The sequence below is a fragment of the Schistocerca serialis genome, chromosome 1 (genome assembly GCF_023864345.2).
Source record: "Schistocerca serialis cubense isolate TAMUIC-IGC-003099 chromosome 1, iqSchSeri2.2, whole genome shotgun sequence".
NCBI lineage: Eukaryota > Metazoa > Arthropoda > Insecta > Orthoptera > Acrididae > Schistocerca > Schistocerca serialis.
This window is the reverse complement of record NC_064638.1, coordinates 373,992,126-374,017,593: the sequence shown is the minus strand read 5'-3', so window position 1 is coordinate 374,017,593 and position 25,468 is coordinate 373,992,126. Positions and strand designations below refer to the sequence as shown.

The 25,468-nt window shown below is 45.1% G+C and overlaps 1 protein-coding gene across 1 annotated transcript; it reads right to left on the bottom strand.

Moving 5' to 3' along the window:
• Positions 1–473: 473 nt before the first annotated feature.
• LOC126470827 (uncharacterized) lies at positions 474–23,845 on the bottom strand. Its single transcript, XM_050098846.1, has 4 exons — positions 23,756–23,845; positions 17,267–17,341; positions 12,600–12,833; positions 474–2,540 (listed from the first exon to the last, which is right to left on the bottom strand). Exons 1-4 carry the CDS (start codon positions 23,835–23,837, stop codon positions 817–819), a joined length of 2,115 nt encoding a protein of 704 aa, XP_049954803.1. The 5' UTR covers positions 23,838–23,845; the 3' UTR covers positions 474–816.
• Positions 23,846–25,468: the final 1,623 nt, after the last annotated feature.

The window sequence follows — 25,468 nt, the reverse complement described above, 5'->3', positions numbered from 1 at the left end:
TTCTTAGCGTTTACTCCAAAACAGCATCTCAAAGGCCTCACTTTTTTAAAGTCTTTCCGGTACCACGTTGCTGCTGTCAGCCACGTTTGGCTTGTGCAGCGATTTTCCTAAAGACAGCGTGCGAAACACGTGATTGGGATCGACTGCAATGTGCACCCGTAAATACAATGGAAACTATATATTACCACCACTGTTGGAGAACGTCGTGAAGCCGCCAAAATAGGACAAAATACGACATATAGTGATATTCATGACCAGGTTTCTGTCGGGCAAGTTCATTTTTGATTGGAGCATTTCGTTTTCGGTAGAGTAACTTCTGCATAATTTCAGAATGCTAGATAGAATTCTGCAGTGTGCCAGAAAACTGTTGTTCATCAACTAGCAGTAATTTGTTGATAATAAAATACTAACAGAATATATAAATTGGACGTAGTTCAGAAAAATTATTTGGAAGTAAACGAATGAAACAAAAATCCATTTGTTAAGAGTTATATAATTTCAAACTCACTGAGAAACAACATTAATACATGAGTATCACAAAAAGACAATACTTAATTAATTATCAAATGGATTCACTGCGTAGAAATAAACGATTCACTTGACTCTTACACCCAACTGACGCAATGAAACATTCACATTTTCTGTTAACTTAGAGTCAGACACGCTGAACAGTTAGAAAATTTCGTTGAAATGTAATGTAGTATAATATATCACAGATGGATGTCTGTACAATTTGGCAGATCACTATGTTCATACACTGCGACATACTAGAATTCAGCAAGATTAGCTGTGTGCAGATGCGAACAGTGTTGCGTGTCAATGGTGGCTCCCGTGATATCCCTTGACGCCCTTGCGGCCATGGGCATCTCTGCCCGTAGCACTTCCTGAGCTCGCGCTGGAGCTGGCCTTGCTGCCTGAAGACGAACCAGAGCCTGTTCCAGCGCAGGCGTCGCTGCCCGCAGAGCTGCCGGAGCTGGCTTTGGAGCCTCCAGAACTGCCGCCAGAGCCACCAAGAGCACCAGCAGAGCTTCCAGAGGAGGATCCAGCCGAACTTCCCGCCGAAGAGCCAGTTCCCGACTGTCCTGCTCCACCACCGACTAAGGAACCAGAGTCTAAGCCAGCACTGCCTCCGAGTCCAGAGGAGCCAGTGGCGAGACCTCCGTGCCCAGAGCCAACAGCAGAACTTCCAGCATGATTGCCTCCACCAACAGCACCACTTCCGGCACCAGAACTTCCGCCATAACCTCCGGCACCTCCACTAGATATACCACCACTCACACCAGGCCCAGAAGCTCCAGAACCTCCTCCAATGGAACCAGTACCAAAGTTACCAGCACCACCACCAGAGCTTCCTACTCCTGCACTATGACCCAGAAAACCACCAGCCCCACCAGCACCATGTCCTAAATTGCCAGTACCAGCACCAGATACTCCACCCAGGCCACTAGCTCCAGAGGAACCACCACTAGAGCTTCCAGAGTAACCTCCTTGGCTTCCACCAGCGCTACCAGCTCCACCAGTTCCCACACCATGACCAGCCCCTCCAGGACCACCATGTCCCACAGCACCTCCTGTGCCCCCATTACTGAAGGCACCACCAGTTCCAGTGGAACCTCCTTGAGATGCACCAAAAGCTCCTGAACCACCTGCACCAGCACCACTTTGACCAATGCTGCCAGATCCTGGTCCACCTGCAATACCACCAGTGCCTCCATAACCTCCTGTAGCACCACCAGATGAGCTACCTGCACCAAAGCCAGCAGACCCAGTTTGGGCTCCCTGGCCAGCTGCTCCACTTCCATGTCCACTGGAAGTTGACCCAGTTCCACTAACACCTCCAGCACCACCTACACCACCATACCCTCCAGATATACCTGATCCACTAGCACCTCCACCAGATGAACTACCTGCACCAAAGCCTGCAGACCCAGTTTGGGCTCCATGACCAGCTGCTCCATTTCCATGTCCACTGGAAGTTGACCCAGTTCCACCAATACCTCCAATGCCACCTGCACCACCATGCCCTCCAGATATCCCTGAGCCACCAGCAACTCCACCTGTGCCAAACCCACCAGATGGTGCACCAACACTGCCTCCAATGCCTCCAGTTCCAGTTCCTCTTCCGACATTTCCGGATCCAGAAGAGCCATAGCCTTCTGTACTTGATCCACCACTGCCAAAAGTACCAGAACCAGTTCCTCCAGGTCCAAAACCTCCGGCGCCACTTCCACCTGAACCACCAGCTACATTTCCATGTCCACCAGCTCCTGTATGGGTACCAAACCCAATTCCTCCTGTTCCAGAGCCACCTCCTATACCACTTGCTCCAGCACTACCATGACCAGTCCCACCAGGCTGGGATACAGCACTGCCTCCAGTGGCTGCTGCACCACCTGTGGCACCTCCAAGGCCTCCTGTTCCTGATGATCCCACTCCAGTGATTCCACCATACCCACCAGCTGCTCCACCTCCTGAACCACTTGACCCACTGCCCACATTGCCAGATGTAGATCCAGAGGTAGACCCAGAGCTGCTGCCACCTGTAGGAACAGTGGTACAGTTACACTGTAAATTGAAATGGAATAAAAACGTTTTAACTGAAAGTATTTAAATGTTTATTGGTTATTTCTGAAATATAATAATTAAATTTTCTGTTATACAATGCTTGCTACTTGAAATAAAATTCAGAAAGTAAATGGAAACATAAATAAAAAAATGGCTCTGTGCACTATGCGACTTAACTTCTGAGGTCATCAGTCGCCTAGAACTTAGAAGTAATTAAACCTAACTAACCTAAGGACATCACACACGTCCATGACCGAGGCAGAATTCGAACCCGCGACCGTAGCGGTCGCTCAGCTCCAGACTGTAGCGCCATAAATAAAAAAACTATCATACATCTACATCTACATGATTACTCCGTAATTCACAATTAAATGTCTAGGAGAGAGTTCATCGAACCACCTTAAAGCTACTTCTCTACCGTTCCACTCTCGAACAGTAGGGGGAAAAACGAACACTTAAATCTTTCCGTGTGAGCTCTGATTATTCTTGTTGTTGTTGTTGTTGTTGTGGTCTTCAGTCCTGAGACTGGTTTGATGCAGCTCTCCATGCTACTCTGTCCTGTGCAAGCTTCTTCATCTCCCAGTGCTTACTGCAACCTACATCCTTCTGAATCTGCTTAGTGTATACATGTCTTGGTCTCCCTCTACGATTTTTACCCTCCACGCTGCCCTCCAATGCTAAATTTGTGATCCTCTGATGCCTCCTTTACTACTTTAAGTGTCATTTCCTAATCTAATTCCCTCAGCATCACTCGATTTTAATGGCTCTGAGCACTATGCGACTTAACTGCTGAGGTCATCAGTCGCCTAGAACTTAGAACTAATTAAACCTAACTAAACTAAGGACATCACACACATCCATGCCCGAGGCGGGATTCGAACCTGCGACCGTAGCGGTCACGCGGTTCCAGACTGAAGCGCCTTTAACCGCACGGCCACACCGGCCGGCCCACTCGACTTTATTCGACTACATTCCATTATCCTCGTTTTTTCTTACCATATCTGAAACTGCTACCATAGGTCAGGTAAGTATTCATCAATAATCAGTAGTTCTTAGGATTATAATTTAAAATATCGATATGTAACAAATATTCATCGTGCAGTTAGCATTTGGGGAAAAGTATTAGTCCCACTGAGTGACATAGAGAAGTATGCTCTCTCTAAAACACATTCGATTACACGACATACAGGAAGCATGCACAAAATGTATTGTGTCAATGAAGGTGATGAGTTGCTGGTTTAATTATTAAAATCGCTATCAAACTGCACTTAATATCTGCTTGCATTTCATTAGAATAATAAACTAATTTACGTATTAAAATTCTTTATACGATCACAACGATAGGTAAATGTAAATATTTTGAACTTGCGACGGTAAAATATGCTCGAAATATTACTGTTCACAGCGTTTAACAAATCCGCAATGTGCTCCCTAATTCTTAATTAATCCACATTGTACGACCCTGCAGCCAAATTAAAAACTTTTATATGAAACTGTCTTAAATAAACTCGTAGTTGAGACAAAATCTCTTGATTTTTTTCTGTAACACTGTGACCAGTGAAGGAATGCAATTTACATTGAGAGCGTCGGCAAACTATGATCAGAAACGTGGTAATGAGTTGCCTGTCCTCCGGAAAAGTACATATAATGGAACTTATATTTTTTAATTCTGTAGCTACTAACGTATAAACCGCCAGTAAGTATAGAACTGGGCTATGTTGATGCTACTCAGATGTAAAATATTGAAGTTGTTTAATTGGATGAACAAGAAACATTAATTTTTACCGCATTGCTTTCTTCAGACCTCTTGACTTCCACAGAGGGCGGATTTCAGTGCTTACCACGGGCCATCAATATTTCCCGCCAACATTTGCTAATCAATAAAAACAAAAGAGGAAGAATACGATGGAACAAATACACTGAAGCGCCAAAGGTAAGGGCGTGTATTTAAACAGAGAAATATGTAAACAGAATACGGCGCTGCGGGCGGCAACGCCTATATAAGACAACACGTGTTTGACCCAGTTGTTATATCAGTTTCTGCTGCTGCAGTGGCAGGTTATTAAGATTTAAGTGAGTTTGAACGTGGTGTTACAGTCGGTGCACGAACGATGGTGTACATCATCTCCGAGGTAGCGATGAAGGGATTTTCCCGTACGACCATTTCACCAGTGTACCGTGAATATCAGGAATCCAGTAAAACATCAAATATCCGACATCGCTGCGAGCAGAAAAAGATCCACTAAGAACGGGACCAACGATGACTGAAGAGAATCGTTCAACGTGGCAGAAGTGGAAGCCTTCAGCAAATTGCTGCAGATTTCAATGCTGGAGCATCAATAAGTATCAGATTGCGAACCATTCAACGAAATATCATCGATATGGGCTTCCGGTGCTGATGGCCCACTCGCGTACCCTCGACGCCTGCATGACACAAAGCTTTACGCCTCGCCAGGGCCCGTCAACACCGTGATCGGACTGTTGATGACTGGAAACATGTTGCCTGCATGGATGAGTTTCTTCTGAAACTGTTTCGAGCCGAAGTACGTGTACGGGTATGGAGAGCACCTCATGAATCCATGGAAGCTTTCATGTCAGCAGGAGATTTTTCAAGCTGGTGGAGGCTCTGTGTGGTGTGGGGCGTTTACAGTTGGAGTGGTATGGGACACACTGACACGTCTAGATACGACTCTGATAGGTGACAAGTATGCAAGCATACTTTCTGATCTGCTGCATCCATTCATGTCCATTGTGCATTCCGAAGGACTTGGGCAATTGCAGTAGGACAATGCGACACCCCATGCGAGCAGAATTGCTACAGACTGGCTCCAGGAATACTCTTCTGAGTTTGAACACTTCCGCTGGCCACCAAATTCCCCAAACATGATCATTATTGAGCATATTTGGGGTGTCTTGCAACGTGCTGTTCGCGAGAGATCTCCACCCCCACATACTCTTACCGATTAATGGACTGCCCTGCAGGATTCATGGTATCAGTTCCCTCCATCACTACTTCAGACATTAGTCCATTGCCTGTCGTGTCGCGACACTTTTGCGTGCTCGCGGGGACCATGCACGATATAACGCAGGAGTACCAGTGTCTTTGGCTCTTCACGGTATGTGTAACTTCACTTCTAGATGATCAGCTCTCCACGATGTTAGTGGCTGCTTAAGACGCATGTAATGATACACTCCCATCCTGACAGATAGCATTAAATTTCTAAAAAGTACGTTTAGAGACACTTGAAGAACTTAGAGTACGTTTCATTAACTAAAAAACCACGACACCAGATCTGAAAATAACAAAAATCTCTTTATTTTAAATAATTTTTAATCTGTTATGGTGTGTCTTATTTGTTTTTTTACTCTTTAATTTATTAGGGTTTCTTTTTTTGACGGTTCGGACTTGCTATCTGTATCTTCACGTAACATGTGTTTCACACCGACTGTTCAGTGGCAGCCGGCCGGAGTGGCCGAGCGGTTAAAGGCGCTACAGTCTGGAACCGCACGACCGCTCCGGTCGCAGGTTCGAATCCTGCCTCGGGCATGGATGTGTGTGATGTCCTTAGGTTAGTTAGGTTTAAGTAGTTCTAAGTTCTAGGGGACTTATGACCACAGCAGTTGAGTCCCATAGTGCTCAGAGCCATTTGAACCATTTTTTTTGTTCAGTGGCATCCAACCCATGTGAGTGTCGAACTTGCTACACTTGTATTTACGTAATTTCGGTCAGTTATTTACTTTGAAGTGAAATATCCCACCCAAAATCAATTTTCTATTTTGATTATGTAAATTGAAGGAGGACGGGGGCCAAAGAAAAGGAAAGGGAAGAGATTATAGATACCAGCTGCATCAGGACGTTGTGCGGCATCAGCAGCGGCAAGTGAAAATGTGTGCCGGGCATGGGTCTCCCACTTAATAGGGTAGTTGTGTTAACTACTGCGTCACCGGGGCACCTGGTTTGTCGCAGCTGCGCTGACTACTTCGGCGTACCTCTCGGCCGACCCACATTCCCACCGAGTGCCACCTATCCGCAGTCCCTGTCCATAGTCCTTCATGCTCGCTACTTAGAGATTGCCACAGGAGATGGGACGTAACTGTGTATCCTCTCTGAATGTGGTGGATCCATCGACCATCGAGACGAATCAATTACATTAATATTTTCAACTTCATGTTTGCGTTTTGAAAGGTGTAAGATTTATGCTCTCATGCATTAACTGTAGTCTTCTGTTGCACCGATCAGAATACGTTCACATAGTGAGCGTCCCTCTCTGTCTCGACAGTTCTCAGTTGTACGTGACAAACTACTACGTAACTTTTTCAAATGCGTGTAGATGTAGGCAGAAGTTTGGTTGAGTTTGTTGTGTAGTTTCTTAGTATTTGATTATCTCTTGTCTTTTTAAAAGAACCGTGAGATGCTGACTTTTTAAGAAGTCAAAACCGGTTGTGATACCATTTCTGTGACCAGAGACTTCAAAAATGCAATAAAAGAGTCTTGATTATGTACGTAATGCTTCATATAAAATGTTTCACTTCAGAATGGAGAGATGAAGAGGTAATCATAAGCTTGTCCATTAATAAACAACATCTGCAGTGTCAATGATATACTATCTTAGCTTACAACAGCCGACAGTTTTATCTTGGGGGAAACTGAGAGGCGAAACTAGAAGCGCTCGCCGACAGTGACGGACAAACAGTAAAACCTCAGGCGCTCTGACTGTTGTTCCGCTTTTATCCCTAGATAACCTGGTCTGGCCGCCGGACTGACTACGTCGAGGTTTCTGGTGACCCGGCTGTGTTATACATGACGTGACAGCATGTTTGCTAGATTCCGCTAGTGCAAATTCGTAACACTGCCGCCTTTTAGGCTTAGGAATGCTGAGTACTGGCATACAAGCGGGGGATGCTCACTCTGTCGAAGGAAAAACAGCAACTGTCAACGTGTCCCTATCAAGCGCCACACGGGTGCCAAATATTAATGTCATTTTCACCATAAAACGGCAAGCAAGGGACATGCCCTAGAGGAGACACCTGAAGGAGATAAGCGCTCAGTGTATAGTTCGTGCTGCATTCGCAAATGTGTGAAACAGATTTGGTTTCCACCTCGGAGGAAGGTAAACAAAAGAGATACTAATCCTTGAAACATCATGTTTTCTGAACAGGCAGTTCAATCTGCGTCGCGATACTTGCGCCAAATTTGAGACGGTCGACCGCCTGTCAGTGTCATGTTGAAGTTTGCATTTCGCGTCTCTCCTAACCTCAGCTAGCTCACCTTGTGTAGCAGTCTTTAATCAGGGATAGTACACTGGTGATTACTTTTTCCTTCCAAAATCTCATCGAGTAGCGGAGACCAATACAGGTATGTTTCCGTGGAAACATGTTTGATGTTGCCTATAGAACTCTGATTGTACGTAAGCGTGCATCTCTTCGTTCGAAACAGATCGACAGCTACGAGTGTTTTCCTTTGGGACTCCAAAAACATAGATATCGCATGAAGAAAATCAGGACCTTATAGCTGATATTTAAATACTTCCCAGTGAAACTTCTGAGCGTAGGCGAAACAACAAGAACGCCATCTCCAGGAAACTCATGATGACCCTTTTCTTTGAGTGTAAGGGTCCGCTGCTAATTGCCTTTCTGGAAAAAGGTGTTACTATTAACGCGCCACGGTTCCTGGACACTTTGCAAAAACTGAAGTGCGCCATCAACGCCCGGGATTGTTGACGAACGGCATCATTCTGTTCAGGATAATGTCCGCCCACACGGTGCCACGGCTGTTTCGACTATGCTGCAGAAGTTTCACTGGAAAGCGATTACACTTCTCCGTATAGTCCCGATCTATCTCATGCGACTTCAATATTTCTGGAGTCTTGAAGCAAGTCAATTTGCTTCGGACGAAGAGGTACGCGCTTGTGTGCAATCATAGTCGCGTAGGCAACGGCAAATATCTTTCTATGAAGCCACTGATCGTCTCTTCTGACAGTGGGATGAATGTATTAACAGTTATGGCGATTATCTTCGAAATAATAAACAAAATGGTTCAAATGGCTCTGAGCACTATGGGACTCAACTGCTGAGGCCATTAGTCTCCTAGAACTTAGAACTAGTTAAACCTAACTAACCTAAGGACATCACAAACATCCATGCCCGAGGCAGGATTCGAACCTGCGACCGTAGCAGTCGCGCGGTTCCAGACTGCAGCGCCTTTAACCGCACGGAAATAATAAACAGTTTATCTACTTTTTCCCATTTGTCTCCCTTTCATTTGAGTGCCTTGACGGCAGCTCGTGTAGCTGCGACCGGCTGCACCGTTACCGTTCCCTGCAAGGAGAGGGCGAGTCGAACCTGTGGCCATTGCCTACTGTTTTTGGTTTCACATCACTGCAGCATTTTACACATACAATTATGACATAAGGTCACGTAGGAAGAATGTGACCATATTGCAAATGAATAGGAGTACTGCACATTTCGTATATTTGCCACTAAGTAAGAAACCACCAGCTGATAAGCCAGTGACCATTTGACGCGTTCCGGGTAGAACCCATTGTCAGCTGGTGTGCAAACCAGAAATACATAGCATATAGCAGAGAACGTAACTATACAAATAATATTCACGAGTATGAAGCTACAGGTAAAACTACAGGTACCGTCAAAATTAAACAGCTAAAATACACATCGTGAGCATCTGGTGATATGATATATAAAGACACTATGTGACAAACAAGCTGTCACGACAGACTGACTCACTAGCTATAACGCGATAACCAGGAAGACAGTTTAAGTCGTGAGAGGGGCAGCTTATGTTACTCATAGAGAGAGGAGTGCAGGTACTCACGTTCAGCCAAAAGAGCGTGAGTTGGATGTATTAGAGGAATTACAAACTATATGCACGAGGCGCATTTTAAACTAGGCGCAAACGAACAGCTGTCGTCTAGACGCAAGTGGTTCTTTTAAATATTCAGTAAAATACTGGACCATTAATTTCAAGCGTTTCCGCATGTATTACCCCATTCTTTATACCTCTACCTCCACCCAGCTGCTTTTCATACTTATCACTTATGTTATATGTACTTCTTGAGGGTTCGATTCCCCAGCATCTTTGGTGTCAAAAGTTATAATTAATGCTCATGTACTAAATAGGTTGTCACCGCTTAGCTTAATGATTTTGTAAATTATATTACACCCTCTGTGTTTCTTTGTGTTACTATGGTCATTCATTATTACATTCTTTATTTTATCTTTTAACCCGCCAGGGTAGCCGATGGCGCTAACGCGCTGCTTCCTGGACTCGGGTAGGCGCGCCGGATTAACGACGAAGACCGGTGTGCAGGCCAGCCTGGATGTGGTTTTTAGGCGGTTTTCCACATCCCGCTAGATGAATATTGGGCTGGTCCCCACGTTCTGCCTCAGTTACACGCGTCGCAAACATTTGAAACACGTCCGCACTATTTCACGATTTACTCGTACACCAGACGCAGACAGTTGGGGTACACTGATTCCGTCCTGGGGGTTATGGGGTGGCGGCAGGAAGGGCATCCGGCCACCCCTCCAACTAACACTGCCAAATCCGTTGTAACCACGCCGACCCTGCGATCGCTGCGGGACTGTGGCGTAAGAGAAAGAAAGAATTATTTATTTCATCTTTTATTGGGTTTTACTTGCACGATGTTCCTCATCTAACACTGCAAGGGTTTGAGTTCTTACCCTATCTTGCGACAGCTTTTATTATTTATATTTTATTGTATCTTATTAAACTGCCTTCCTGCCTTGAATTTATGTAACTGTTCTGAAATTTTTATTGTGTTTATTGGTAATTTTACATGTGAGCCTTTTTTGTCGATGGCATTTTTTACATAACTGTAAATTTCTGTTCTTCTCTCATTTTATTATTCGCACTTTGTAAAAGTTTAATTTTATATACTACATTTCATTATGAAATATAAAAAAAATTCTGCCTTTGTCGCTACGTGGCACTGCTTTTGTATTCATCACCGTCCTATGGTGGCTTAAATTACACTCCTGGAAATGGAAAAAAGAACACATTGACACCGGTGTGTCAGACCCACCATACTTGCTCCGGACACTGCGAGAGGGCTGTACAAGCAATGATCACACGCGCGGCACAGCGGACACACCAGGAACCGCGGTGTTGGCCGTCGAATGGCGCTAGCTGCGCAGCATTTGTGCACCGCCGCCGTCAGTGTCAGCCAGTTTGCCGTGGCATACGGAGCTCCATCGCAGTCTTTAACACTCGTAGCATGCCGCGACAGCGTGGACGTGAACCGTATGTGCAGTTGACGGACTTTGAGCGAGGGCGTATAGTGGGCATGCGGGAGGCCGGGTGGACGTACCGCCGAATTGCTCAACACGTGGGGCGTGAGGTCTCCACAGTACGTCGATGTTGTCGCCAGTGGTCGGCGGAAGGTGCACGTGCCCGTCGACCTGGGACCGGACCGCAGCGACGCACGGATGCACGCCAAGACCGTAGGATCCTACGCAGTGCCGTAGGGGACCGCACCGCCACTTCCCAGCAAATTAGGGACACTGTTGCTCCTGGGGTATCGGCGAGGACCATTCGCAACCGTCTCCATGAAGCTGGGCTACGGTCCCGCACACCGTTAGGCCGTCTTCCGCTCACGCCCCAACATCGTGCAGCCCGCCACCAGTGGTGTCGCGACAGGCGTGAATGGAGGGACGAATGGAGACATGTCGTCTTCAGCGATGAGAGTCGCTTCTGCCTTGGTGCCAATGATGGTCGTATGCGTGTTTGTCGCCGTGCAGGTGAGCGCCACAATCAGGACTGCATACGACCGAGGCACACAGGGCCAACACCCGGCATCATGGTGTGGGGAGCGATCTCCTACACTGGCCGTACACCACTGGTGATCGTCGAAGGGACACTGAATAGTGCACGGTACATCCAAACCGTCATCGAACCCATCGTTCTACCATTCCTAGACCGGCAAGGGAACTTGCTGTTCCAACAGGACAATGCACGTCCGCATGTATCCCGTGCCACCCAACGTGCTCTAGAAGGTGTAAGTCAACTACCCTGGCCAGCAAGATCTCCGGATTTGTCCCCCATTGAGCATGTTTGGGACTGGATGAAGCGTCGTCTCACGCGGTCTGCACGTCCAGCACGAACGCTGGTCCAACTGAGGCTCCAGGTGGAAATGGCATGGCAAGCCGTTCCACAGGACTACATCCAGCATCTCTACGATCGTCTCCATGGGAGAATAGCAGCCTGCATTGCTGCGAAAGGTGGATATACACTGTACTATTGCCGACATTGTGCATGCTCTGTTGCCTGTGTCTATGTGCCTGTGGTTCTGTCAGTGTGATCATGTGATGTATCTGACCCCAGGAATTGTCAATAAAGTTTCCCCTTCCTGGGACAATGAATTCACGGTGTTCTTATTTCAATTTCCAGGAGTGTATCTTCACGGTTATCGCGTTGTAACTAGTCAGCTAGTCTGTCACGATATCGCTGTTTGTTACGTACTGTCTTTATATATATCTCACCACGATGTTCATGATGTGTATTACAGCTGTTTAATTTTGACGGTACTAGTAATTTCGTACTCTTGTATATTTTTTCTGTAGCTACATTTTCTGTCATTTGCTATGTACATCTGGTTTGAGGACGATCTGAGAACGGATTCTGCCCGAAACGCGTCAAACAAAGTCATTGTTTTATCAACAGGTGGCTTCTTACGTAGTGACCAATACAGAAATTGTGCAGTACTCCTATTAATTGAAAATTAAGAAATTTTCAAGCGAAAAGGTCTTAGAATTACCAGTGTTTGTATGTAGGAAGCGAGAAATAAAAGTATCTAGGAAAAATTGACTATTAGAAGCCTGCTATCTTCGTGGCCGTTCAGAGGCCAGATCCTCCGTACGGACAGCAGCCGCGCAGTCTAATTCTATTGTCCACCAGTGGGCGAGGACGTCAGCAAAGAGCTTTGGGCAGTTCGCCCACATTTGGCACTCTGGAAGCCAGTGGAGAAGTAAGAGTGTGTACTGGAGTGTACTCTCACCTGACCCGGACGCAGATCCGGCGTGGCTGCCGCTGTGGCTTCCAGAGGCTGAGCCGCCGGCGCCTCCCAGAGAGCCCGCAGAGGAGGAGGAGCCGGCGTTGCTGCTGGAGCCTCCAGTGCCGAAGGAGGAGGAGCTGCTGCCCGACTGGCTGCCGCTGGCGCTGCCGGAGCCGCCGCCCGACGACCACGAGGACGACGACGACTTGGAGGAACTGCCAGAGCCCACCCACGCGCCTGTGCCACACAGCGGAGAAAAGCAAACACCGTCAGTAAGTGTATACCGTTGTCAGCCTCTTATTTTAAGTCAACAGTCTTGTGACTGATTTGATGCGGCGCACCACCAGTTCCTTTCTTGTGGCAATCTTGTCGTCTCAGAACAGCACTTGTACCTTAAGTTCTCAATTAGCTGTTGGATAAATTTAAGTCTCTGTCTTCCATGACGGTTTTTACCCGCTCCTTCTAGTACCATATAAGTTAATATCTTTTGTTTCTTCTTCTTGTCAATGCTCTGTACATGTTCTTTTCTTCACCGATTCTGCGAAGAAGTTCATCACTCCTCACCTTACCAGTCCCCCTAATTTTCAACATCCTACTGTAGTATCAAATTTCAAACCCGTCGTTTGTCTTCTTTTCCGATTTCCCACAACCCATTACTCACTAATATACAACGCTGTGCTCCAAACGAACGGCTTCACAAATTTCTTTGTCAGGTTAAGGGCGATGTTCGATACTTGTTTTGGGCCAGGAACGGTCCCCTCTCTTGTACTATTCTGCTTTTTGTCTCCTCCTTGCTTCGTCTGTCACGTGTTATTTTCTTTCCGGGCTAACAAAATTCGTCTGCTTACGCATTACCAAATTCTGGTGTCAAGTTAGAGCTAATTCCATTTCTGATACTCCTCATTACTTTCGTCTTTCTTTGGTTTACTTTCAGTACACATTATGCACGCATTAATCTGTTCATACCATTCAACACGTCCTGTAATTCTTCTTCACTTTTACAGTATCATCATATCTTATCATCGATATCCTTTCACCCTCAATTTCAACCTACTCATGAACCTTTTTTTATTTCCGCCATTGCTTCCTTAGCGTAGATACTGAAATGCACGGGAGAAAGGCTTCAGCCCTTTACAATCCGAACACTCCATTTTTGGTCTTCTGTTCTTATCGTTACCTCTTGGTTCCTGTATGTATTGCACGTTACCATCTTTCCTTATAAGTTGACAATATTTTTTCACTATTTCGGAACTGCACGAGTTTACATTGTCGTAAACTGTTAAGTCGAGTGTGCGATAGTTCTCGCACTTATCTCTCCTTGCTATCTTCGGAATTGTGTGTATGATATTTTTCTGGAAGTCTGATGGTACATCTACCACCTCATAGATTCTACAGACCAGCTTGAATATTGACTAGTTGCCACTTCTATCAACGTTTTTAGAAATTCCGAACACCCGTTATCTATTTCTTCTGCATTATTTTACAGCAAGTCCTCCAAAGCTATGTTAAACTCTGGTTCTAATATTGGACGACCTAAGCCTTTCAAATGGACGACCCTTGTTTACTGAATTACCCGTTTTCTCACTCTTCATTTTGTGCTTGTGACGTCGGCAGGTATACTTGAAGTAATGTTCTTGGCGTTGATTTGCTATTGATCACTAACTGTCGCTCCCTCGAAAATACATATGGACTTTTGGAGGGCTTCGGAAAACTTCAACATTAAAAATCTTACGACTGAGTACACAATCCACGCTAATGAACTGCGACTTTGTTGGAAGTCAGAATGCAGGCTATTCGAGCAGAGAGTCATCGAGAAAGTAAACAGCTTCCCTGCTGTTTTCGTTACTTGTTAACAGCGTGGTAGAAAATAATAATTCTACTCTCGGCGATTTTTGTTCTTTATGCAGTACTATACGGTGATGTGTTATGCGAGAGAGAAATATTGTTAAGATCCATTCAGATGCTGACATAATTTCAACCTGTTATGAAGACTGTAAAATCCTTTTAAATGTATAATAAATGAGAAGCACCAGTTTGCTTCTGTTCCACAGTATTAGTTTTATTGTGTAAATCGGTTTTCGGCGTACAAGGCCATTTTCAGACATTTACTGAGTAGTTTTAAATGCAGTTAATGAAATGTCCTTCCATTAATAATTCTGAAGGATTAATGTTAGGGGCGAATGCATAAGCTGTATCTGAAATGTGCTAGTGTCCGATTATGGATAACCCACAAGCGTCTTCTTGTTTACGTCCTGTAATTCTTCACTTTTACAGTATCATCAAATCTTACCATTGATATCCTTTCACCCTGAATTTCAACCTACTTATGAACCTTTATTTTATTCCGCCATTGCTTCCTCAGCATCGCAATTCTGAATATTTACAGGGTGCTTCACGTTCATTGCAAGCGTTGGTTCCTGGATTCGGCGGTATTTAGATACTGTCGTAGGCAGGCTGTGACTGCGAACACCGCCTGACGCACCGGGCAGTTGTTCGGGCAGTTTGACAAGAATAAGGCAGACCAGTTAGGAACGGTCTTGAAAACCCTTTCCATATTTTAGCACGTCAGTAGCATTTACTTACAGAAATGAGCACTAACTGAAATTGAAACTTGCAGATTGGCGGTAGTGTATCGACTGACCAGTTCTCACGTATTGTTGTTCAGCACCAGTATTGCAACTGAATACTGCAGTCTGCACACGATGGAGAGGTTGATCGTGAAATAGCATTATTCATATCATCAAAAACACATGGGAAAACAGTCATAGTTGTATTGACAATGTGTTCAGTTCCATTGTCATGCATGAAATAGTCACAAGTATTTCCTTTAGTTCTCTGAAGAAAAGAAAAGGTTGCAGTATACATGAACTCATGTGTTCGCGGCTATGCGAATTGGCAAAATTTTCTCGCGGTTCCAGGTGCGTCATGGGTTTAAAATGCGCGAGCTTTCGGTGAGTGCTCGTCGGTTATTGTCAGCGGCGACTGTTGTGTATCTGCTACTGCCGTCCTTATACAGCAGCTCTCCTTTTGTGACGCCAGTTGGTGCTCATTTCAGCCACACATGCAGTATTGTTTTCACTGCGCCCCGTCGCGCCCGCTTCAACCATTCGTCGTCCGGGTACAAAGCTGTGCTTAGCTTCAGGCTGCCGGCTTTATTAAGGTGTTATCACAAAGAAGGAGAGCTTTGTGACCTAGCCATGGGAAGCGTGAAGAGGGCGCGGTGGGTGAGCAACGAAAACATTACCGTAAATGATGCTAGAGTGAGCACCAGTGACGTCACAGGAGTCAGACGTCAGGAGTCAGGAGTAAGAACGTCAGCAGCAGCCCCATAACAATCGACCGAGAGCTCCTGGATTTTAAATCCCTCGACGCGGCTGAAGAATTTTAGAAAGTTTAATATATTGGTTCACATAGCCACTATAAATTAGCGTTTGGTGGCAAAAGATCGGTCCGAAAATTTATGTGGAACTAATTGCCCTTCGCACTCGAGTCTTCACATCATGCACAGGCTCTCGATGTTAGTGCAGAAACTTTTCAAAACACCAATGTGCTCTGCCAGATCACGTTCCGCGACAAATGTAACTAGGTTTCATCAGAAAAAGGAGCATTGCAGCGTTCACCTCTCTATCACGCACATACTGAAACGACAGGCTGCAATACTCACATCGTGCAACACTACATGTATTATTTAGTCCAACATTTCTCCTAACACACAATGCATCCATGACTGTCAGTACTAGTTTTATGTGAATGGTAACTCCAGGTGCTCCAACAAAAAATTCTTACACGACCGATTACGACCGTTACAGAAACACCGTGTGATCAAAAAGTCAGTATAAATCTGAAAACTCAATAAATCACGCAATAATGTAGATAGAGAGGTACAAATTGACGCACATGCTTGGAATGACATGGGGTTTTATTAGAACAAAAAAAAACACAAACGTTCAAAAAACGTCCGACAGATGGCGCTTCATCTGATCAGAATAGCAGTAATTAGCATAACAAAGTAAGACAATGCAAAGATGATGTTCTTTACAGGAAATGCTCAATATGTCCACCATTATTCCTCAACAATAGCTGTAGGCGAGGAATAATGTTGTGAACAGCACTGTAAAGCATGTGCGCAGTTATGGTGAGGCATTGGCGTCGGATGTTATCTTTCAGCATCCCTAGAGATGTCAGTCGATCACGATACACTTGCGACTTCACGTAACCCCAAAGCCAATAATTGCACGGACTGAGGTCTGGGGACCTGGGAGGCCAACCATGACGGTAGTGGCGGCTGAGCACACGATCATCACCAAACGACGCGCGCAAGAGATCTTTCACGCGTCTAGCAATACATTGTTTTTTTTGGTTCTAATAAAACCCCATGTCATTCCAAGCATGTGTGTCAATTTTTACCTCTCTATCTACATTATTCCGTGGTTTATTAAGTTTTCAAATTTATACTGACTTTTTGATCACCCGGTAGATAGATACATAGGCCTACAGGGAGAGAGAGAGAGAGAGAGATGTCGATTTCATACATTTTGTTACAGCTGGCGACAAGAATACACGAACACTAAAACGATGTGGACACGAGGAATAAAATTCGTTTATTTTTCTGTTCTTTGCGGTTCCGTTCAGGCGTCACGAATTGCGGCTGCCTATAAGCAGACACTTACCGTCACCAGATAGGGACCCGCTGCCTGAGGGACGTCCGACGCCAGCCGCGATGCCTTTCACGCCCTTGACGCCGCCTGCAACAACACAACACCACAACAACATCAAAGCCTGGCCTTTGCGTAATCGCGACTGCACACGGCGGCACTCTTTCTGCCGTAGTTCCTTCCCTCTGCCTCTCCGTACGCCGCTGTATGACGTCCGAGATCAGTTTTGCGTTCCACAGAAATATTCAGTTGCATCAGGCACTATTAATATGTTCAGTGGATGTGTAACAAAACAACAGCCACCACGAATAGCTCAGACATAGCCGGTACTGCATTATGTAACCATAGTGGGAAAAACCATAAAATACTTTACAGAACATTAGCAATTTTGCATTCAACTGATTTCCATCAGAAACGTGTCTCACTAGCTTTGTTTACGTGATCGACAGAAATATCTTTTCTGCAGTGGACTTACTTACTTTATTTTCAATAAAATCTTTCTGAACGTAGTGCCGCGTCCTTTACTAAAATACTTAAAAACTAAGCTCCATTCGAAAAGGCCTCGGAAGGCCCAAAGGTACCGACCGGCCGCCGAGTCATCCTCAGCCATTAGGCGTCACTGGATGAGGATATGGAGGGGCATGTGGTCAACAAACCACTCTCCCGTCCGTTATCAGCTTTCGTGACCAGAGCTGCTACTTCTCAGTCAAGTAGCTCTTCAGTTGGCTACAAAAAGACTGAGTGCACACTGCTTGGCAACAGCCCTCAGCAGACCCGGACGGTCACCCACCCAAGCGCGACCCATGCCCGATAGCACTTTACTGGGCGCTGATGACCACGCTGTTTAGCGCGCGTAAACCTCAAACACACACACACAGCACTTCACTTCGGCGATCTGAAAGGCACCTGTGTCACCACTGCAGGAAGGCCGTTTAATAAAATACTTAAAATGCTAAAAGAACCGACGTTTCGGTCATGTTACAGCGACCTGTGTCAGGATGTAGGCTGATTTAGCCACCAGTGATTTTGTTGTTCTTTATGTTTCATTCTATCGTCCATCAAGGCGAGGACCGGGTGGCAGCGCAACATTGCCCCGTTTCGGAGGAGTGCATTTATAAAATACACGTACTCCACCAAAACATTAAAAATATTAAATAAGTTTGTTTCTAAAGCTTTTAAAACAGACGTTTGTCACTGAAGATTTATGTAAATTACGACCTTTTTTAAAATAATTTCAATGAAAAACAGAAACGAAGCACTTAACTTTACTGAAATTACAATAGATGACCGTTAGGTTAGGAGGGTTGTTAGAGGGAGAGTGCTTTTGAATGGATGTAGGGTGGAGCAGGGAGGAACCGTTCGCCAAGCGTTTGGAAAGTGAGGGTGGAAAGCTGCTGGGAGGGGGGGGGGGGGGGGGTGGAGGGAAGGATGCGACGTGGTGAAGCGGAGTCCCGATATGCAGAGGAGTATTCCGTTAGAGCTGAGAGGACTGGAGGATCAGCCGACCACTATGGCCGAGCGGTTCTAGGCGCTTCAGTCCGGAACCGCGATGCTGCTACGGACATCACACACATCCATGCCCGAGGCAGGATTCTAACCTGCGACCGTAGCGGTCGCGCGGTTCCAGACTGTAGCGCCTAGAACCGCTCGGCCACCCCGGCCGGCGGGGAGGGGACGTGGCAGGCTATATGGAACAGAGATTTTCTTCTGTTAGTCGTAGAGCAACCACGACAACTTTTCAAGCGCTGTTTGTTAATCTGCTCTCGGCACTGTCCGATGATGCTGGTGGCCTGCGGTCTCAATGCGGGCTGCCAGAACGTCCTCTCTATCCATGTTGTTAGGCTGCTTCAGAAGTTCAGTCGCCTTTCTTAGTTTGTATACGAGCCCACAGATGACTGTCTCGCAAGTTCTCGGGCTTTCTGAAACTTAATAGCCTCCCCAAAATCGCATTTGGGATTCCACTAGTACCAATTGCTTTTGCTGCCCCAGTCGAACATAACTCTGCTATTCGGGTGGTAACAGGCTTTCCGGTTTTCCAATTGTATGCTACAGCGCACTCGCAGTGTATCTCGTGTACACGTGCGATATTGAGAGCTTTTACAGCAGCCTTGGTGGTTTTTACCAAATTCTGGTTTAGGCGTTCCATGCCTCCTCGATGAGAAACATTGACTGTTCGATCGTTGACACCTTTGACATAAGGTAGAGGGTTCTTATTTGCAATTGTTTGCACCGCTAAGGTGATGGAGATGGGGGTGGTCACAGTGTGCAGCGCGGAACACTTGTTGCAATATCAGTGGCTTCCTTCTGACGACGTTATTGTAAATTTTAAATACCTACTTTGCTCTAGGAATAGGAAGATATCACCCACCTCGACGTTCTTGACTTGTAAAAGTGAGCCTACAGAATGTGGTCATGGATCGATTTGTCAAAACATTATTATAAAGGTTACGTTGGCATGTGTGCTACAAGACAGTCATTGTGCTTCATGCAGAGGTTTACCTTTGAAATTCCGAGAGGGTGTATTCCAGCAAGAGTCGGGAATCGTTATTTCCAGTCACGTGACGAAATGACAACGGCAAAAATCACAGAAATTGGAGATTGTGTTGAGGGAAAACAGGGAAAGGTCGTGGTGGTGATGGGGATTATGACAGTAGTACTCGAAGCACTCCGCCCTCCGCCACATACCGTAAGATGGCTTGAGGAGAACAGATGTAGATAGAAGTTTTTCGAATTCTCCTCAGCAGACTAGATGTGTAATAAGAAATCGATCGTACTTTATGTGCTATGTAGATCTGCGAATTACGACACTCATTGGTAGTGGCGTTCATATTTATCTCTAGCTATTATTTTGTAATATTAAATAATTCCTGAATAAAAAGTACTATGGCAGTTTTTATTAAATCGTCAGCTTACAATACTTTCAGGTTGCGCTGTATAATCTTTCGGCATGACGTAACCTATCTCATTTCACATTACATACTTTACAACGTTGGAACATCATCAATATACTGATAATTGTTGGACTGTATAATATCTGTGTAGCAACAAAACATGTCAATGTCTGAGTATTAAATATATTTTACTACCACCGTTAAAGTAGGGAAACGATTCTTGATACTCTCTACGAATTCTTTTTTTTTAAATTTGTGGTAAGGTTCTATGGGACCATCGTCCCCAGTCCTACACACTAATTAAACTAACTTTCGCATGGAGGACTCGAACCTCCGACGGGGGCGGCCGCGCGAACCGTGAGAAGGCGCCCCAGACCGCGCGGCTACCCCGCACAGCAATTCTTTCTTTCTTTTCTTTTTTTTTGGTCTCCTTCTTTTCGATGAAGGAGGCGATGCCGGTGAAGTTAGTTCTAGTTCGTCAGTGAAAGCAACAGGACACTGTTTGTTACCTGGTCCGCCATTATCAAACATGCGCCATATCGCCATTACAGTGCGAAGTGATCAGTATTACCACAATGTGCCGTGTTTAACAATAGCATAAAAGAAGAAAAAATGCAACTGTTTACTCGGAGTGAAGTTATGTTGCAATAAAAATAAGAATATCAATACAATTTGAAAAGTTATTTTGTGTCTTCTGTGTATTATTAACACACAAGAATCTTATGTTCCCAGAACCATACCTATAGAGGACCAACGAAATACTTTAGAGCATTCTTTGTTCCAAGTCAGAGGCTAGGCGGAACGTAACTATATAATTCATATGGGACAAATAAAGTAGATAAAGTGGCAAATTAATCCAAAATAATAAAACACAATACAGAAATATAAAGAACAGTGGATGATTTAATGTTTTTATCCATTTTTCGAGTGTGAGTTAGATGTTATTATAGTTCATAGTAGATAATTTCTAGCATTCAACCACTTTAACAGCACTTCACATAAAAAACACGTTTCGAGAGGCAATATCATCATCAGTTTGTCGACACTCAGATCTCACTATTAAAACACCAAAAGCTCTAACAACATTTGCACTATGCAATTTTCAGTATGTCATGCAATTTAACGGGGAATATTTTGCGTCCGATACTCATAAAAATTAAAATGGAAAAATTAATAGAAAGTGTAAAATTCAATAAGGCTTACATAATATTATCCATAAGTAACTCACATGTCATACAACAAATGTACCAAAATTTATAAAATGTTCTATTACAGGTAAATTGATAGGCCTATCTTTCAAATAAAAGAATACCTATAGCAGCGTAATTGGTTACACGAAATTTTTCTTGTCTTTTAAAAATACTTGCAGTGTTCACAAAACAAACAGAAAAGTACAGTAGACTATGGGTCCTCGTCTTGCATTAAAATCACACCACAGACAGTAACCGCGTACCAGGTAATCGTGTTTTCATCATGTGTGGGGATCGAAAGTGTCCAGTTGGAGCTCCTCGTGTGCTCGCAGAAGAGGACGATTTTAATGTAAGGCGAGGATCCGATGTCCAATTTGTGTTCCTTTTATGAGCGCTTGAAATGTATTGTCTGAGCTTTCAGTGCGTTAATCATATGATCTGAGTGTCGACAATGTGACGGTACGAACATTGTGTTCCGAAATGCGTTATTGTACAGCGCTACTATAAACGGTTCACTCGTTTTAAAAATGCTACATTTTCCAAAATATTACATATACAGATGTGACTGATGCATGAATAGAACCGTAAACTCACCGAGTTTGCCTTGTGTCCACAGTTCCTGTTAGGAGTGTAGTTCCTTGGCAAAACAGCGACAAGTTTTTGTATGTTAGAATATGTGGTTGTTTATCTTTCATAACAGTGCAGTATGCATTCAGAAGGAGATATAGAGAAGGATCGTCGTGTAAATAGAGGATCTTCTTTGATATCGAGAATTTAGAGACACAAGTTGTGTTCGTAAACACAAAAGTTCCAGTCGATAGAATGTGTCAGATAGAAATGTGAGGAGGATTAGGAAAAGTTCTTACGTAGTGCAAAAAGATCAACGGTCCAAGGAAGTCTCTAACTTGAAAGACGGAATGAAACAATTGGAACGTTTTGCAGCGCCGGTTGCATTTAAAACTGTGCGGTTTGCAACCGAAAGATAATAGTCGGCTCCTTCAGTTTTTCCACCACAATGCAGGAAGCCCTTGAGGATTAACATTTCACCTCGAAGCTGATATTCAGAGAAGAAGCTACCTTCCTTTTATCTGCAAAAGTTAATCGCCACATTGTAAGAACATGGGGTACTGAAAGTCATACTGAAATTGTGGCGCGGGAACAAAATTCGCCGAGGGCCAATGTTTTCTGCGCAATGTGACAGACGAATCTGTATGGGGCGCTTTTCTTCTTGGGGAGTCTGGGAAGGGACCTCTTACCCTGATACGTTGCAGTTGTGCTTGTTTCCACAACTGACAGCTGATTCCGAGACTTCTATCCTCCAACAGGTCGGGGCACGCCCTCAGTGGAGCACCGATGTTCGTCGCTTCCTAAACGATGTACTTCCACACTGCTGTATATTGATAATTTTTACTTATTGACCGTCTGACAGCAACTGAATAAAACACTATTTTAGTGCCACACGCGTTTCGCCTTTATTTTCTGCAAGGCATCATCAGTGGCAGGTTGCGTGGACGGTTCCTTACATATTACGCTCGTGTTGCATTTTTGGTGTTGTTCTTCTTCTTATGAATGCCACTTTGCGGTTTTTTTCCCACATTCCACAGCACGCATTGAAACAAGCATTCAGTTCATAGTGCTGTGGAATGTGGGGAAAAAAGCCGTAAATTGGCATTCATAAGAAGAAGAGCAACACCAAAAATGCAACAGGAGCGTAATATGTAATAAACTGGCCACGCAACCTGCCACTGATGATGCCTTGCAGAAAATAAAGGCGAAACGCGTATGGCACTAATATTGTGTTCTATTCAGTTACTGTCAGACTGTCCATAAGTAAAAATTATCTATATACCGTAATATTACACGCAACTGAGGAAGACAGGACTACAAAAGTTGAAGATTTCGACACTGCTGTAGCGAACATAGTAGCGAAGATGATGTGCCTCTGTTCCGTTGTCCTCCCAGGGTCGCCTTAACCTAACACCTTGCGACTTTTTCGTTCAGGGTTACATTAAGGATCCTGTTTAAGTACACCCACTGCCAAGAACACGGAAAAAGATCAGAGAACGCCCCAACGCCTTGATAAGATGTTGCGACACGAGGTGTGAAACGAACCTCACTACAGCATGGAAGTATGTCGTGTGGCCAGAGGGTCACTCACAGAACATTCGTAGAGAGCAAAATGCGACCTCGGTGATTATACGGTTCTATTCATGCATCAGTCATATTTGTATGTGTAGTACTTTGGCTAAAATCAAGCTCTGAATGCGAATGAATCATCTATAGAAGCCTTGTGTTATGTGAAATGGAGTTAAAGTTACAAAATCCTGCTGAACGTGAATGGTCTTAACCGCGAAAGGGTACGTCCATTAAGCGGAATGTATGAACCTGAGGCGCGTCTCGGCGAGACGCGGCGGCAGACTCACCCTTGTGCTCTGGGCGCGCCGTGGCGGCAGCCAGCAGCAGCAGCAGCAGGACGGCGATCCTCGGAGTGCAGGAGGTGGCCATGGCGCGGTCAGCCGTGGACTGGCGATGGCTGGCACCGCCCCGCGCTTTATACCCGCGGCTGCGGTCGCTACCTGGAACGCGCACTGACGCCCAGACCACCTCCACTCACTGGAAGGGCTCTACGTGGCCACAGGTCAAGAAAACCATTCCACAGCGCGCGCCTTTCGTATACTGATTTCCCTTGCAGTCTGCTCTGTTCGAGCAATTTCTGTCACCGATTTTCTCCTCCGAATGCGAGAATATTTTCTTGACTTCCACCTGACGGCAGAAATGACCGTAATAATAAAACAAGAGAAACAATAGTTAGAACGGAAATTTTCAGAAATTCATTCTTGCCACGTCGAACGATCGATGAGTTTTGTAAATAATACAGTCAACTTTTGACCGTAAAATTATTACAATTTCAGCAGTATGGTCATAACCATGTGAAAATATACTACTGGCGATTAAAATAGCTACACCAAGAAGAAATGCAGATGATAAACGTGTATTCATTGCACAAATATATTATACTAGAACTGACATGTGATTACATTTTCAAGCAATTTGGGTGCATAGATCCTGAGAAATCAGAACAACCACCTCTGGCCGTAATAACGACCTTGATACGCCTGGGCATTGAGTCAAACAGAGCTTGGATGGCGTGTACAGGTACAGCTGTCCATGCAGCTTCAACACGGTACCACAGTTCATCAAGAGTAGTGACTGGCATATTGTGACGAGCCAGTTGCTCGGCCTCCATTGACCAGACGTTTTCAATTAGTGAGACATCTGAAGAATGTGCTGGCCAAAGCAGCAGTCGAACATTTTCTGTATCCAGAAAGGCCCGTACAGGACCTGGAACATGCGGTCGTGCGTTATCCTGCTGAAATGTAGGGTTCCGCAGGGATTGAATGAAGGGTAGAGCCACGGGTCGTAACAGATCTGAAATGTAACATCCACTGTTCAATGTGCCGTCAATGCTAACAAGAGGTGACCGAGACGTGTCACCAATGGCACCCCATACCATCACGCCGGGTGATACGTCAGTATGGCGTTGACGAATACACGCTTCCAATGTGCGTTCACTGCAATGTCGCCAAACACGGATGCGACCATCATGATGCTGTAAACAGAACCTGGATTCATCCGAAAAAATGATGTATTGCCATTCGTGTACCCAGGTTCGTCGTTGAGTGCACCATCGCAGGCGCTCCTGTCTGTGATGCAGTGTCGAGGGAAACCGCAGCCATGGTCTCCGAGCTGATAGTCCATGCTGCTGCAAACGTCGTCGAACTGTTCGTGCAGATGGTTGTTGTCTTCCAAACGTCCCCATCTGTTGACTCAGGGATCGAGACGGCTGCACGATCCGTTGCAGCCATGCGGATAAGATGCCTGTCATCTCGACTGCTAGTGATACGACGACGTTGGGATCGAGCACGGCGTTCCGTATTACCCTTCTGAACCCACCGATTCCATTTTCTGCTAACAGTCATTGGATCTTGACCAACGCGAGCAGCAATGTCGCGATACGATGAACCGCAATCGCGATAGGCTACAATCCGACCTTTATCAAAGTCGGAAACGTGATGGTACGCATTTCTCCTCCACACACGAGGCATCATAACAACGTTTCACCAGGCAACGCCGGT

Excerpts from the sequence above, each read along its gene's own strand:
- LOC126470827 (XM_050098846.1), bottom strand. The coding sequence starts at position 23,837 with ATGGCCACCTCCTGCACTCCGAGGATCGCCGTCCTGCTGCTGCTGCTG. Across the intron at positions 17,342-23,755 it reads GGCGCGCCCAGAGCACAAGG|GCGGCGTCAAGGGCGTGAAA; the intron begins GTGAGTCTGCCG and ends GTGTTGTTGCAG. Across the intron at positions 12,834-17,266 it reads CGGGTCCCTATCTGGTGACG|GCGCGTGGGTGGGCTCTGGC; the intron begins GTAAGTGTCTGC and ends TGTGTGGCACAG.